Source organism: Macaca mulatta, chromosome 6 (assembly GCF_049350105.2).
Source record: "Macaca mulatta isolate MMU2019108-1 chromosome 6, T2T-MMU8v2.0, whole genome shotgun sequence".
Classification (NCBI taxonomy): domain Eukaryota; kingdom Metazoa; phylum Chordata; class Mammalia; order Primates; family Cercopithecidae; genus Macaca; species Macaca mulatta.
Genome location: NC_133411.1, coordinates 33,625,346 through 33,639,694, shown reverse-complemented (window position 1 = coordinate 33,639,694; position 14,349 = coordinate 33,625,346). Strand labels below are relative to the sequence as shown.

The 14,349-nt window shown below is 42.3% G+C and overlaps 1 protein-coding gene across 5 annotated transcripts in view; it reads left to right on the top strand.

Moving 5' to 3' along the window:
* The window catches only part of MTMR12 (myotubularin related protein 12), an 88,373-nt gene that overhangs the window by 54,638 nt on the left and 19,386 nt on the right, over window positions 1–14,349 (top strand). For 2 of the 5 annotated variants that reach the window (XM_028849145.2, XM_028849144.2), the window contains exons 8-11: window positions 3,755–3,830; window positions 10,848–10,954; window positions 11,592–11,716; window positions 11,898–11,984. In XM_028849145.2, the coding sequence (XP_028704978.2) occupies window positions 3,755–3,830; window positions 10,848–10,954; window positions 11,592–11,716; window positions 11,898–11,984 (395 nt within the window). 5 annotated transcript variants of the gene reach the window in all.

Here is a 14,349-nt window from a genome sequence, read left to right as displayed (position 1 = left end):
CTTTGTGTTCGAAACTCATCTTAATGACTGAAATGACTGCTTTCCAAGGAGGGAGGATTAAGTGCTTTATCCAATGGGAATCTCACAGTGGGGACTCCATGGAATCCACCTGGAATTAAGTAGTCAGGAGAGGACACCTCTCACACCCCTCACTGACTGCAGGAGTCTTCGTTTCTGTACAGCCTTCTCTGCTGGGTGATGAATGGGATATTTGCCAATACATTTGGTTCTTTTTTTTTTTTTTTTTTTTGGTGAAAGACTATCTGTAAGAAAACCAACCACTGAACTAATAGTTTAAAATATTCAACCTCACTAGTTGGGGAAGACATGGAAATTTTTTTAAAACCATGGGGCCCCAGTCCAGCTTTGTAGCATGAGCCACTGAGGAAGGAGCTCAGGATCTGGTTTGAACAACTGCACAGTTGACTGTCCTGAAAAGGTTGAGAAACAGTGGCCTGTTTGTAAGTTACCATCTAGAGCAGTGCGTCTCCATTTAATGTGTATCTAATCACTGGAGGCTCCTGTCTAATATTCAGAATCTGACTCAGTAGGTTGAGGGAGGCTAGAGCGTCTGCAGTCCTCATCAGCTTCCAGGTCATGCTGCTGAAACTATGAGTAGCAGGATCTTCTGGAACAAACAGTGTTCATCCCAACTGCTTACCTGGAGAGCTTTTAAGCTTCTGATTTAATAGTTCTTGGATGGAGCCTGGACATTGGTAATCTTTTAATCTTCCCACTTGATTTGAATGAGCAGCCTGAGTTTTAAGAGCAGTTGATCTGTGGAGAGGTTTTTACTTCAGTGACTACACCTGAAAAAGGGATGCCTTACCAGTCACCCATTCAGGCAGACTTATAATAAATATTTCAAGTGCTTCAGAACTTCAGAAGGCAAACATTCTTCACAGTTTTGATGGTTTGAAGTGTCTTAGTGACCATTAGTTCCCAAACCTGGTTTTCCATCACAATCTTATTGGAACTTTTTCTTCATTAATTACCTTTAAGATTTCTTGGTTTTGGATTTTTTTTTTTGAGACAAGGTCTCGCTGTGTCACCCAGGCTGGAGTGTAGTAGCACAATCTCTGCTCACTGTAACCTCTGCCCCCTGGGCTCAAGTGATTCTCCCGCCTCAGTCTCCTTAGTAGCTGGGACCATAGGTGCCTGCCACTATGCCCGGCTCAATTTTTTATATTTTATATGACTATAAAAATTTATATCTATATTTTATTTATATTTGTATTTTTATATTTTTAGTAGTGAGGGGGGTTTTGCCATGTTACCTAGGCTGGTCTTGAACTCCTCAACTCAGGTGATCCACATTCTGGGATTACAATGTGAGCTACTATGCATGCCCAGCCCACGGTTTTTTTTTTTTTGAGACAGAGTTTTGCTCTGTTGCCCAGGCTAGAGTGCAGTGGCACAATCTTGGCTCACCGCAACCTCCATCTCCTGGGTTCGAGCGATTCTTCTGCCTCAGCCTCTCAAATAGCTGGGATTACAGGCGCCCACCACCATGCCCAGCTAATTTTGTATTTTTAGTAGAAACGAGGTTTCACCATCTTGGCCAGGCTGGTCTCAAACTCCTCACCTCGTGATCCACCCACCTCAGCCTCCCAAAGTGCTGGGATTACAGGCGTGAGCCACCACACCCAGCCGATGTTTTTTTAAATGCAAAATTTCAAGCAGTATAAAAGGAAAGAAGATATGATGAATTCCCATTTACCCTAAAGTACCCAGACTCAACCGTTATCAACTGATGGCCAATTTTGTTTTCTCTATACCCCCACCTCCTTCACCTTCTCTTGGATTATCTTGTTTTAATTTTTTAAAGACAGGGTCACCCAGGCTTAAGTGCAGTGGCACAGTGATGGCTCACTGCAGCCTTGAATTCCTGGAGGCTCAAGTGATCCTCCCAAGTAGCTGGGACTACAGGTATGTGCCACCATGTCCAGCTAATTTGTGTGTGTGTGTGTGGAGGTGGGGTCTCACTATGTTGCCAAGGCTTGTCTCAAGCTCCTGGCCTCAAGCAGCCCTCCCACCTTGGCCCCCAAACTGTTGGGATTATAGGCGTGAGCCACCATGCCCAGCCAGGATTATTTTCAAATAAATTCCAAAGTTTGTGGCATTTCATTCACAAATATTTCAGTATATATTTCTAAGAATTAAGGACTCTTTATAAATATAACCGTAAGACCATTACCACACCTTTCAAATGTCCCATTAATTTTTTAATATCCAGTTACTGTTCAGATTTTCCCCAGTGTCTTACAATTTTTTTTTTTTTGAGACAGAGTCTTGCTCTGTTGCCCAGGCTGGAGTGCAGTGGCGCAATCTCAGCTTACTGTAAGCCCCACCTCCCAGGTTTACACCATTTTCCTGCCTCAGCCTCTGGAGTAGCTGGGTCTGCAGGCGCCTGCCGCCACCCCCAGCTAATTTTTTGTATTTTTAGTAGAGACAGAGTTTCACCATGTTAGCCAGGATAGTCTCAATCCCTGACCTCATGATCTGCCTGCCTTGGCCTCCCAAAGTGCTAGATTACAGGCGTGAGCCACTGTGTTCGGCTGTGTCTTACAGATTTTTAAACCATTTCTCTGTCATCTTTTTAATCTTTTTTAAAATTAATCAAGATTCAGTGAGATTGGTAGGTTTGGTAAATTGCTTCATCTGTAGATTTTCAAGTCATCATATTTTTCTTGCAATGTGTTGAAGAAACTAGACTGATAGTTTTCCACACCTTAGGTTTTGATGATCACAGCCCCATGGTAATATTTATTTGTTGCTCCATCTCCTATGAACTGATCTACATCACACATGCAGCATGCATGCAAACGCCATTGATTATTTTCCATTGTAACTTAACACCATAAGTACCTTACTTCTTGTGAGTCTTTATTTCAAACTTTTTCAGGGAAAGATGCTTACAGATTCTTACAGATTCACAGTGATAGAAACTTAGGCAGTTTTCTTATTAACAGAAACCTGCATCTGCTGCCTAAGAGATGATGTTCCCATGTAACTTTGATCTTTCATTCTGCCATGTCCTACTACTTAACAAGTTGGTTCTTTTTAGAGACTAAATTTTCTCCTATAGAAGTTGAAGTCCCACTGCTTGGGTTCAGGTCCCTGCATCACTGTATGCTAACTAGTTGTGTGACCAGGGGAGAGTCTTAGCAGCATTGTGTCTCAGTTTCTTTATCTGTAAGATGGAAATAATATTACATATCTCATAGAATTGTTGGGAGGATTAAATGGATAATGTTAAGTAATTAGAACAGTGGTTGGTACACAGTAGCACTTAAATGTTCTTGTCAGAGCACTTGATAAAATGTCTGGGCAGCAAACATCATAATTACTGTTTTTCCTATTAGTTTAACTGAAAACAACACAGATGCTTATTCGGCTACTATATGATGAGAATAATACTCCCAATTTCATAATTCTATGCTTTTAGGTATCGTATTTTCCTATCCCTTCATTTCTGAACAAGGAAACAGACCCAGAGAGGTAGAATAACTTACCTGGGGTTGTAGAGAGTCACAGGCAGAGCCACAGTTTGGACTTAGATTCCCCACTGATTTGTCCAGAGTGCTTTATGCCACACCGAGAGCAGCAGTTCCTCTGAGCTGGTTCTCAACAGGGAAATATGGTCCTGTCTGCTTAACGCTCTGCTTGTATTCATCGTATTCATTGAAATTGAGCTTTCCTATTTTGTGAATTAAGTGTTGTACTAAAACTTGATGACATTTCTTTTTTCTAGATTGCCAGCATACTTTGTTGTCCCCACCCCTCTTCCTGAAGAGAATGTGCAGCGCTTTCAAGGTCACGGCATACCAGTAAGTGCATCTGGGAACCCTAAGAGACGTGGGTCCTGCATTGGTCTATCCTGGCAAAAATGATCCTACTGAAAGCCCTTGGTTTTGGTTCTAGAGTTTGTTTTCAGTCCAAGAGCAATCCAAAAATATCTTAGGGACTCCCTAGAGGAGTCTCTTAAACGTGATTGGGACAGAGTTCTAAAGTTTTCACAAATGCACTTGAGTTTTTAGAAGAGACATTAATGGAGCTTTAAGAGGATCATAGATCTGTCTGGTGTTGAAAGCAAGCCTGGTTTAACACCTAAGTCATTTTGAACCTGAGCCAAACCACACCAAGGGTAGTAAGATTTAAGCTTCTTTTGGCCCACGCCATTAATCTTTGTTCGGGCATGGTGGTGTTTTCTCCCAGAGAAAACATGGAGTGCTTCTTAGTTTTCACAGAATTGAGTGGGATTGGAGCCATATTTAATGTGTCACTGATCAAAGAAAGCAAGACTCTGGCAGTTACTCCAGTTTCTAATTGGCAGTTGGGAATTGCCAGACCTGCAGGGTATTTAGTAAGGAATGAGAATTATAAATAAATGCTGTGCTGTGCGCACAGCTGGTTCACCAAAAAGGTCACTCCCATATGGGTGGAGGTATGGTTAAGCAGGGTCACATGCCCAGAAGCCCTTGGAGGCCACGCAGGTAATGAGTATGACCTTGCAGTGAACCAGAGGCCCTCTGCCTGGTCTAGGGGGACATCTCTTCAGTGCCAGCCAGTATGTGCCACATGGGAATATGAGCCAAGTGTTGCCAGATGTCCTGATTTTTCAGGAGAAGCCGTAGATAACAGATTATTTTTTTTTTTTTAAACGAAGTTTCACTCCTGTTGCCCAGGCTGGAGTGCAGTGGCCCAATCTCCGCTCACTGCAGCCTCTGCCTCCCAAGTTCAAGCAGTTCTCCTGCCTCAATTCTCCTGCTTAACACTCTGCTTGTATTCATCGTATTCATTGAAATTGAGCTTTCATATATTGTGAATTAAGTGTTGTACTAAAACTTGATGACATTTCTTTCTTCTAGATCGTCAGCATACTTTGTTGCTGTAATCCCCGAGTAGCTGGGATTACTGGCGCCCACCACTAGGCCTGACTAATTTTTTGTGTTTTTAGTAGAGACAGGGTTTCGCCATGTTTACCAGGCTGGTCTCAAACTCCGGGCCTCAGGTGATCTGCCTGCCTCAGCATCCCAAAGTGCTGGGATTATAGGCGTGAGCCACCACGCCTTGCCTAGATACAGATTTTAATGAATATATGCCACTGATTCAGATGTTTAAAAGCATATTTTTGGGCCAGAGTTGGTCACAATGAATAAAATTCATAATTTTTGGTTCTTTATTAAGGACATTCTCAAGTGAAACTTGTTTTCTGCTGGTGTGGCAGTAAAGAATACAGTGAGCATCAGTACAGTTGAGTGACCCTGCCTTGATTGGTACTCTCACCAGCAATTTTACCACCACTGCTTTTGTACCATCAGTGCAAAAGTCACCATGGTACATATGACAAAATTATATCTTAGTATTATTATGAAAATATCTGTGGCCTCTCAGACCACCTGATAGGATCTTGAGACCTCCCAGGGTAGTGTATACTACACTTTGAAAACGAATGCGTTAGAGGAATGAAAATAAGAGTCTCTATCTTTCAGTCTTTCATAGAGGGATCTAGAAAAGACAGTTTGCTTGCTGGGCAAGGTGGCTCATGCCTGTAATCCCAGCACTTTGGGAGGTCGAGGCGGGCGGATCACGAGGTCAGGAGATTGAGACCAGCCTGGCTAATACAGCGAAACCCCGTCTCTACTGAAAATATAAAAAAAATTAGCCGAGCGTGGTGGCGGGCATCTGTAGTCCCAGCTACTCGGGAGGCTGAGGCAGGAGAATGGTGTGAACCCGGGAGCTGGAGGTTGCAGTGAGCCGAGATCACGCCACTGCACTCCAGCCTGGGCGACAGAGCGAGACTCCATCTCAAAAAGAAAAAAAAGAAAAGAGGGTATGCTCTGTGGGAAGAAACAGAGGTGAATTGTTCACATATGTAAGAATAGGCTGCTTCTCCATCCCTGCAGTGTGTGAAATGTAGATGCTCTGCATTCTAGTGAGGCCTTGGGCCTGAGAAGTAGCAAGTGTTCTGATAAGATTTGAGTGAGGAGCCTGAGGCATTACTTTGAAAGAAACTGTGGCATGTACAGGGCACAGTGACTCACGCCTATAATCGCAGCACTTTGGGAGGCCAAAGCAGGTAGATTGCTTGAACCCAGGAGTTTGAGACCAGCCTGGGCGACTAAAAAAAATTAGTCTGGTAAGGTGTCACATGCCCATAGTCCCAACTACTCTGGAGACTGAGGTGGGAGGATCCCTTGAGCCAGGAGTTCGAAGCTGCAGTGAACTGTGATCGTTCCACTGCACTCTAGCCTGGGCAACAGAGTAAGACTCTGTCTCAAAAAGAAAAGAAAAGAAACTGTGAGAAGGTGTTCTGATTTCATTAGTTATTCCTATATTTATACGTCCCAAAAGTTACAGTGGAGTTTGTGTGAATGGACAGCAAAAAAGTATTACACAAGATGGAATTTGTACATCGACCCAGGAAACATAGAGCCCCCAGTCTCTCTCTTTCTCCCTCTCTTTTCTTTTAACATAAAATTTTCATTTGACTGGAACATGAAGATCACCAGAAATGGTCTTAAGCAAATAAAAAGGTAATTTATTTTATATTTGGAATGGGTGAAATTACCTACCTTAACCTAGAATACCCAATCCTTTTAAATGTACACAGTACCTCTTTAGCCTCTTGTTTTTAGTTTTGTTTAAGACAGGGTTTCTCAACCTAGGCACTATTGATATTTTAGGCCAGATAATTCTTTGTTGTGGGGGCCATTAAATTCTTTGTTGTGGGGGCCATTATTGTAGAATATATAGCATCAGTACTGCCAGTAGCGTTTTCTGAGGTGCCAGTAGCACCCCTGCCCTGTGAGTTGTGACAACCAACAAATATGTTCAGACATTGCCAAATGTCCCCCCTTGTGGGTGGGGTGGGGGGGGCACAAAATGCAGGTTGAAAACCCCTGCTTTAGGTGATCTGGACTGTTTTCTGTTCAGCATATGTCTCCTCTGACTCTTAAGAGACTTACAGAAAATGTGACAACTAGGTAATGTGAGTGTCTGTAAGCCCCTCTGTGGCTTGGTCTTTACCTGTTCTTCTTTCTGTCATTCCTATTGAACCTACTCGTATTTACACTTATTCTCCATGCTTATTTTTGTTGTTAAGCAGATAAGAACATCCAACTATTTTCTCTTAAACCATATGTTTAAGAGATTTGCAAAAACACAAAACAATGCCGTTTATCTTCCTATATGTTTTTGGTTGGAAAATGTTATTTACAGTCACAGGTAATTGGTAATTACTGTTTTAAAATGAATTAGTGTTTTAAAAGTTTCTCAGTTTTAATTTCTAATGTGGTAAATATCAATAGCTATAGCTTATGTAGACACAAGCTCTTCAGGGTCCTCCATAATTTTTAAGAACATAAAGGGGTCTAAGACCAAAAAGTTTGAGAACCACTGATCTGCAAGATTGCACGTACATATATTTTCTCTAGGACCTGGCATATAAGCACTCAAATCAATAGTAACAGGTAATTTACAGTAGGTGCACAGGGAGCTAAGATTGAAGAGATAGTTTGGGGCTAGATTATGAATGATCGATCTTTCGTTCACAGAATCTTTAAAAATTGTGGTAAAATACACGTAACATAAAATTTCCCATAGTGACATTTAGTATATTCTCAATGTGTTGCAACCATTACCACAGTCTGTTCCAGAACATTTCCACGTCTCCATGCTGTCTACCCTGGCTTTTCACCCAGTCTATTCTTTCCTGCCTTCACTTCTTTTCAGGGAAGACCTGTATAATTTGTCAGTTTATTCATGTCCTTGCTGCTATTCTAAAGGCTTTGGCTGCTGTTCTTCAACCCTGAGTATCATATTTTTTTTTCCTCTGGGGCAAATGAACATTGCTATGGATTATTCAGACCAAACAGCAAACTGTGCTTAACGGGACCTGTGAAAACCACTGGTGATGCTTTGTCCTGCCCAGCAGTATGCTATTTAACTGCTTTTGGTTCCTGTATCATTGTTCTCTGCGTGAACAGGTTTTCATCCTCTTTAAGTTTTTTGTATCATTCTTAACTTCCAGTGACGACCTTTCTCCTAGTCCAGCGGGATCCAGGACAGCGACAAGAACTCCCTCAGCTTCCTTCTATTCAGCCTCCTGTTGTTACTCTCTGGGCTTCTGTTTCCTTCATACAGAATCTGGGTATTTGTCTGGGCTCTTGATTGCCTCGTTTGGAGCCCAGTTCCATTGGCCTTCCCTCTTCCATGGTTGCCTTTCCCAAGTCTGTTCTGCTGTGTCTGTTCTTGAAGACATCCTTCTGTCTCCCTTAACCTGAGGCACTTCCGTAGTAATCAAGGGGCTGTCTTGTTCTGCCTGTACTGCCAAGCATATTTAAGGAGTCTATACTTGTTTTCGCTACCATTTTGTCTTGCAACATGACTTCTACTCCCCACACACTGTGGACATTTCCCTCCCAGAAGTCCTTATGCAGTGTGCAGCCCCAGTCCCCCACATGACTGCAGTGTTTGACTCCGATGACATTGTCTTTTAAGTTCCTGCCCTGGCTTCGGAAACACTATACTCCCTTGGCCTGCTGACCTCCTTCATGGTCCTTTACTGCTTGCTTACGCTGCCTTCTGCCTCAGATTGTAGATGTTCTCTTAAAGCTCTGTTTTTGACTCTATTAAGAGAGGGACCAAATGTCCCTCTCTTAAAATGTACCAAATAATGAGTATTCCTTTTTTTACAAAAACAAATAAGATTAACAAACTGTGATTCTTGTCTGTGAAGTCACTCATACTAAGAATTCTGGCCCTCACTGTTACCAGAGAGAAATTGCAGCAATAGAAGATTTTTTGCTACGTTTCTGTGAGAAGCCTCTCTGACTAGGAACTTTGCTTGTTTCTATTTACTGTTTCACGCAGATAGTAGTAAGGCAGTTGGCCCTTCACGCCTCACATGAAATGAGACAGTTATGATTGGAAGTTATTACATGTGCCCCAGATGGAAAATGAGTTGGAGATCACCAAGGGACTATGCTTTCTGCCCCTTCTCCAGAAAAGGAGATAAAAAGGGTTAAGAACACTTAGTTTCTTAGGACTCACCATCCAGTCATGGCTAAGAGTATCTCCCCTTTATCCAAGTGAGCTGCGCTAACTAAGGGGGGCACAATGGCCTGGGCACCAAAATTTTACCACGCTAGGCAGAGAGCTGAAAACTGTGTGGTGATTTCTGCACGTCACTTAGCATGGCATTGAGAAAGGGAGCACACGAGCAGCAAAGGGCCCTTTGATTATCTTAGTGTTCTAACACTTCCGCCTCACCATGAATCTTCAAGTATGGCTTGGCCCCAAGAGGGGAGTTGTTGCTGTTTTCAGTAGTTCCTAAAGCAGTTCTGTGTCGCTCTGTCCTTGCTCTCTGGGTGGGCTCATCATCACCCCCACTGCAGCAAGCCATCAGCTCCCATGTCTAGAGCTCTAGGCCTGTTTTCCTCTCATTTTAGGGACCTCCTGAATATCTACACATGGAGGTCCTGTTGGTACTAGACAACCAATATGTGCTGATTCCATCACCTTCCCTGGAAATCCCAAACCAGTTTCCCTTTGTGATTTTCTAAGTGTAGTGCACAATATCACCTGGATTGTTTTGCTGATCTCTAACTCTTGGTCTAGGCCACTGCTAGCATATCCAGTGCATGGTTTATACCTGGCAGATGAATGGCAAAAAGGTGTCGCCTTTGGGCAGCTGAATTATAAAATGTCTTTCTTTCCTCCAGGTTTACCTTTGAGCCCAGGCCAGTGGCTTGCTCAGCAAAGCAAGGGCTGGACCTTAGCCACCCTCAAGCACTTAGCCGGGCCTTTAAGCAGGACTCAAAGTCCACAACTGTACTCACCTGTCCAACCAGTCTGTCTGGCTTCTCCAATCTAGGCTCCACTGGCAGATTACTTTGCCCCAAGATCTGTTCTAATCTCCTTTTGTTCCTGAAAAACAAACAAACAAAACCCCCCACTGTATCCTGAAAAAAGCCTGAGCACCTTAACCTGTTGCCAAAGCAGAAGAAAGCCTAAACGGCCTCACCTGCCACTCTTGGTCACTCATGTGACTTCTTTCTCCTTGCCTTGTTTGTGGTGTTCCTTGAAATTTCTTTCTTCTGTTATATAATACATTGTACCTTCTTTTTTATTCCTAAGCTTATTTCCCTTTTGAAACTAAGCTCTGAAGGAAGACACAGTATCTTAATATCTTTGTGCCCTCTCGCAACCTAATGTAGTGCCTTGCATGTCGCAAGTCTTGAATTCAGTTATGTCAAATAGCCAACATTCCATTCTTCCTCGTGTGGATTTTCTCTAATGAGAGTTGCCCCCTTTTTGCCATCCGTGTACAACACAGCCTTTAGAGTCACACTGTGGCTACTTTCTGTACAACTTGGGAAAGTTCTTCCATCTCTCCAAGCCTCAGTTTCTTGCTGTTAAGGGGGATAAATAATTATACCTATCACGGAGAGTTACTATAACAATTAAATGAGTTAATTCATGTAAAATACCTGACATGTAATAAGCTGCACTTGAATGATATCTACTATCCTAATAATAATAATAATAATAATAATAATAATAATGTTGTTGTCATCATCTGGGTTACCAGCTGATGATAAGTCAAAAGGTATATGTTAGACCGTAAGTCTGTGTCTGACTACCTAGACCTGTTTATTTTTTAAAACTAAATCATTCTTTTTTGTTGTGACTAAATACTCCCAGGCTTAATAAAGTTGAGTATGTCCAGCCATTTCATACTGAAGTTACAAATTTCCATGTATGCATTTAAATGCTAAGCTGAAGTGTCCCCTGTTGGGTTGTGTTTATTATATCTGGTAAATCTTTATTTGTTTCTACAGATATGGTGTTGGTCCTGCCACAATGGAAGTGCCCTTTTGAAAATGTCAGCACTGCCCAAAGAACAGGATGATGGCATTTTACAAATCCAAAAGAGCTTCTTAGATGGGTCAGTACTAGTTCTACATTTTGTTCTTGTTCAGTTCTTGTTTTCCAAGAAGCAGGGAACAGATCTTAGTAGTATGTCTATTTCTATTTACCCACTGGTAGCTTAGTGCTAGGGGAATACAACTTATAGTGATCGTTTCGAGTTAATTTGAAAGGAGTCAGTATAACATAATAGTTAAGAATGTCACCTGCGTTGTTTTTAGAGGTGCACGCTAAAGTCTTCAGCAGGGAGGTGACATGATGTCTGTAATGTTAACAATTGTCAAATTTAGGTCATGGTACATGTCTCTGTACTATTCTACTTTCTGCATGTTTCAAATTAAAAACAAAAAAACCCAAAGTAGATGAATTTAAAAAAAAAAAAAGAAGGAATAGACTCAGAGTTACATTGCCTTGGTCCAGATCATGGCTCTATCAGTTTATAAATTGGATAATCTTGGGCCGGGCAGTTTTACTCTATGCACCTCCATTTCCACACCCATTGACTGGGAACAGGAGTCCCGCAGCAATTGCCTGGTAGGTGAAGATTAAATGGAAGAATGCCTACTGAGCCCTTAACACAGATTGTGGCACATAGTAAATCCTTAGGCAAAATTTGTGTTTGCTGTTCTAATCTCATATTCCTTTTTGATACCTAGAGTTTACAAGACCATCCACAGGCCACCCTATGAAATTGTTAAAACGGAAGACCTGTCAAGCAACTTCCTATCCCTGCAGGAAATCCAGACTGCATACTCTAAATTTAAACAGCTATTTCTGATAGGTGAGAAGAATACTGAGCAAAAACTTTTGTGTCATGGGGAAAGACATGCCAGGCAGATCAGGTGAAAGTTGGTGCCTTTTCCCTGGGTTCCTTAAGGTAGTATGCAGAGCCCAGGGCTGCGATGTCATGGAGCCCGGGGTCTGGCTGCCTTTACCACGCTTCTCTCCTCATCTCTCTCCAGGCTTTCCCCCACTGCCTCCTTATTGTGGCAGTGATAACACGGCCACCCTCCTCTTCTCCCCTTCCTCAGCATACCAGTTGCCCAGTGGTGAGCATTTTGGTTTCTTCCTTTAAAAGTTTTTTATCTATGTAGCATTTATATTTGTTGACTTGCAGTGATTTATAAAGTGAATAATGTTCATTTTCCTATGTAGACTTTTTCCCAAAGTGGAAATGCTTTAATTTTTCCCCCTGATTGGGAATATACAGTTTCTAACAATATTAAAAGTTTTATCAAAAGTGTACAAAATAGAAAATGAAATATGCCCATCCCAGCTACCCCCCATTTTCCTGCCCAGGCTGCCTACTGGTGCCTCATATTTAACACTGCTCAGTCACTCATTGATTCTCTTCATTCTAGAATGAGACTTTACGATCTGAGATTTGTCATGCCTATAGGTAACTTTTCCTAACTTGGACATTTTTTTTTTCTTTTTTTTTTTGAGACAGGGTCTCACCTCTGTCATCCAGACTGGAGTGCAGTGGCATGATCACAGCTCACTGCAACCTTAAAACTCCCAGGCTCAAGTGATCCTCCCACCTCTACCTCCCAAGCAGGTGGGATTACAGGCACATGCCTCCTCACCTGGCTAATTTTTGTATTTTTTGTAGAGACAGAGTCCCATAATGTTGCCCAGACTGATGTTGAACTCCGGGGCTCAAGCGATCCTCCACTTTGGCCTCGCAAAGTGCTGGGATTATAGGCATGAGCCACTGCCTGGACTAACTTGGACTTTTTAGCCTAGCAAATGCTTAACTATTTTGGGATTCATTCCGTGACATTTTTTGAGTTTCCATTGAACAAGGGGTGTTCAAAAAGTTCATGGAAAATGTGTATTATGAAAAAACTATGCATGAATTCCCAAACTTTTTTACCCCAAAATAACTCTACTAACTTATTATAATATGCCTGAGCAGGATCTGGTCTGAGGAGCTAAGAAGGGTAAGAAATTAGTTTGAAAACAGCGCCTATTAGAGCAACATGAATTCTGCTGAAATTGAAGCAAAAACAAATATTGAATTTATGGTGAAGCTTGGGTGGAAGAATGGTAGAATTATTGATGCTTTACAGAAAGTTTACGGAGACAATGCCCCAAAGAAATAAGCAGTTTACAAATGGACAACTCATTTTTAAGAAGGAGCAGATAATGTTGAAGATGAAGCCTGCAGCAGCAAACTGTCCACATCAATTTGCAAGGAAAAAATTAATCTTGTTTCTGCCCTAATTGAAGAGGACCAACAGTAGAAGAAACAATAGTCAATTCCATAGACATCTCAATTGGTTCAGCCTACATAATTCTGACTGAAAAGTTAAAGTTGATCAAACCTACTCACTGGACGTAGTGGCTGATGCCTGCAATCCAGCACTTTGGGAGGCTGAGACGGGCGGATCACTTGAGTTCAGGAGTTTGAGACCAGCCTGGCCAACATGGCGAAACCCCATCTCTGCTAAAAATACAAAAAGTAGCCGGGTGTACTGGCAGGTGCCTGTAATCCCAGCTACTTGGAGGGGCTGAGGCAGGAAAATGAACCTGGGAGGCAGAGGTTGCAGTGAGCCAAGATCATGCTACTGCTCTCCAGCCTGGGTAATAGAGCAAGACTCCATCTCAAACAAACAAACAAAAAAACCTTCTACTCAGTAGGTGCCAAAACCATTGTGCCCAGATTAGATTCAGATGAGAGCAGAGCTTTCAACAGAAATTTTAAACAAGTGGGATCAAAATCCTGAAGCATTTCTTTGAAGAATTGTTAGCAGGAGAAGAAACATGGCTTTACCAGTACGATCCTGAAGACAAAGTACAATCAAAGCAATGGCTACTGAGAGGTGGAAGTGGTCCAGCCAGGGCAAAAGCAGATGGGTCAAGAGCAAAGGTCATGGCAACAGTTTTTTGTGATGCTCCAGCCATTTTGCTTGTTGACTTTCTGACCAAACCTCTCTGCTTATTAGGAGAGGTTTTTGTTTTTTTTGAGACAGATTCTCACTCTGTCGCCCAGGCTGGAGTGCAGTGGTGTGATCTTGGCTCACTACAACCTCTGCCTCCTGGGTTCAAGTGATTCTTATGCCTCAGCCTCCTGAGTAGCTGTAATTACAGGGCTGCACCACCACGCCCAGATAATATTTGTATTTTTAGTAGAGGCAAGGTTTCACCATGTTGTCCAGACTGGTCTTGAACTCCTTACCTCAAGTGACCTGCCTTCCTCGGCCTCCCAAAGTGCTGGGATTATAGGCATGAGCCACCGTGCCCAGCCATAAGAATGTTTTAAGAAAGTTGGCCAAAGCTTTAGTAGAAAAATGCCCAGGAAAACTTTGTCAGAGGGTCCTTGTGTACTGCTCATTCCTCCTATCAAACAAGGGCAATTTTGCAAGAGTTTTTTTGTCTTTTTTTTTTTTTTTTTGGGAGACGGAGTCTCTC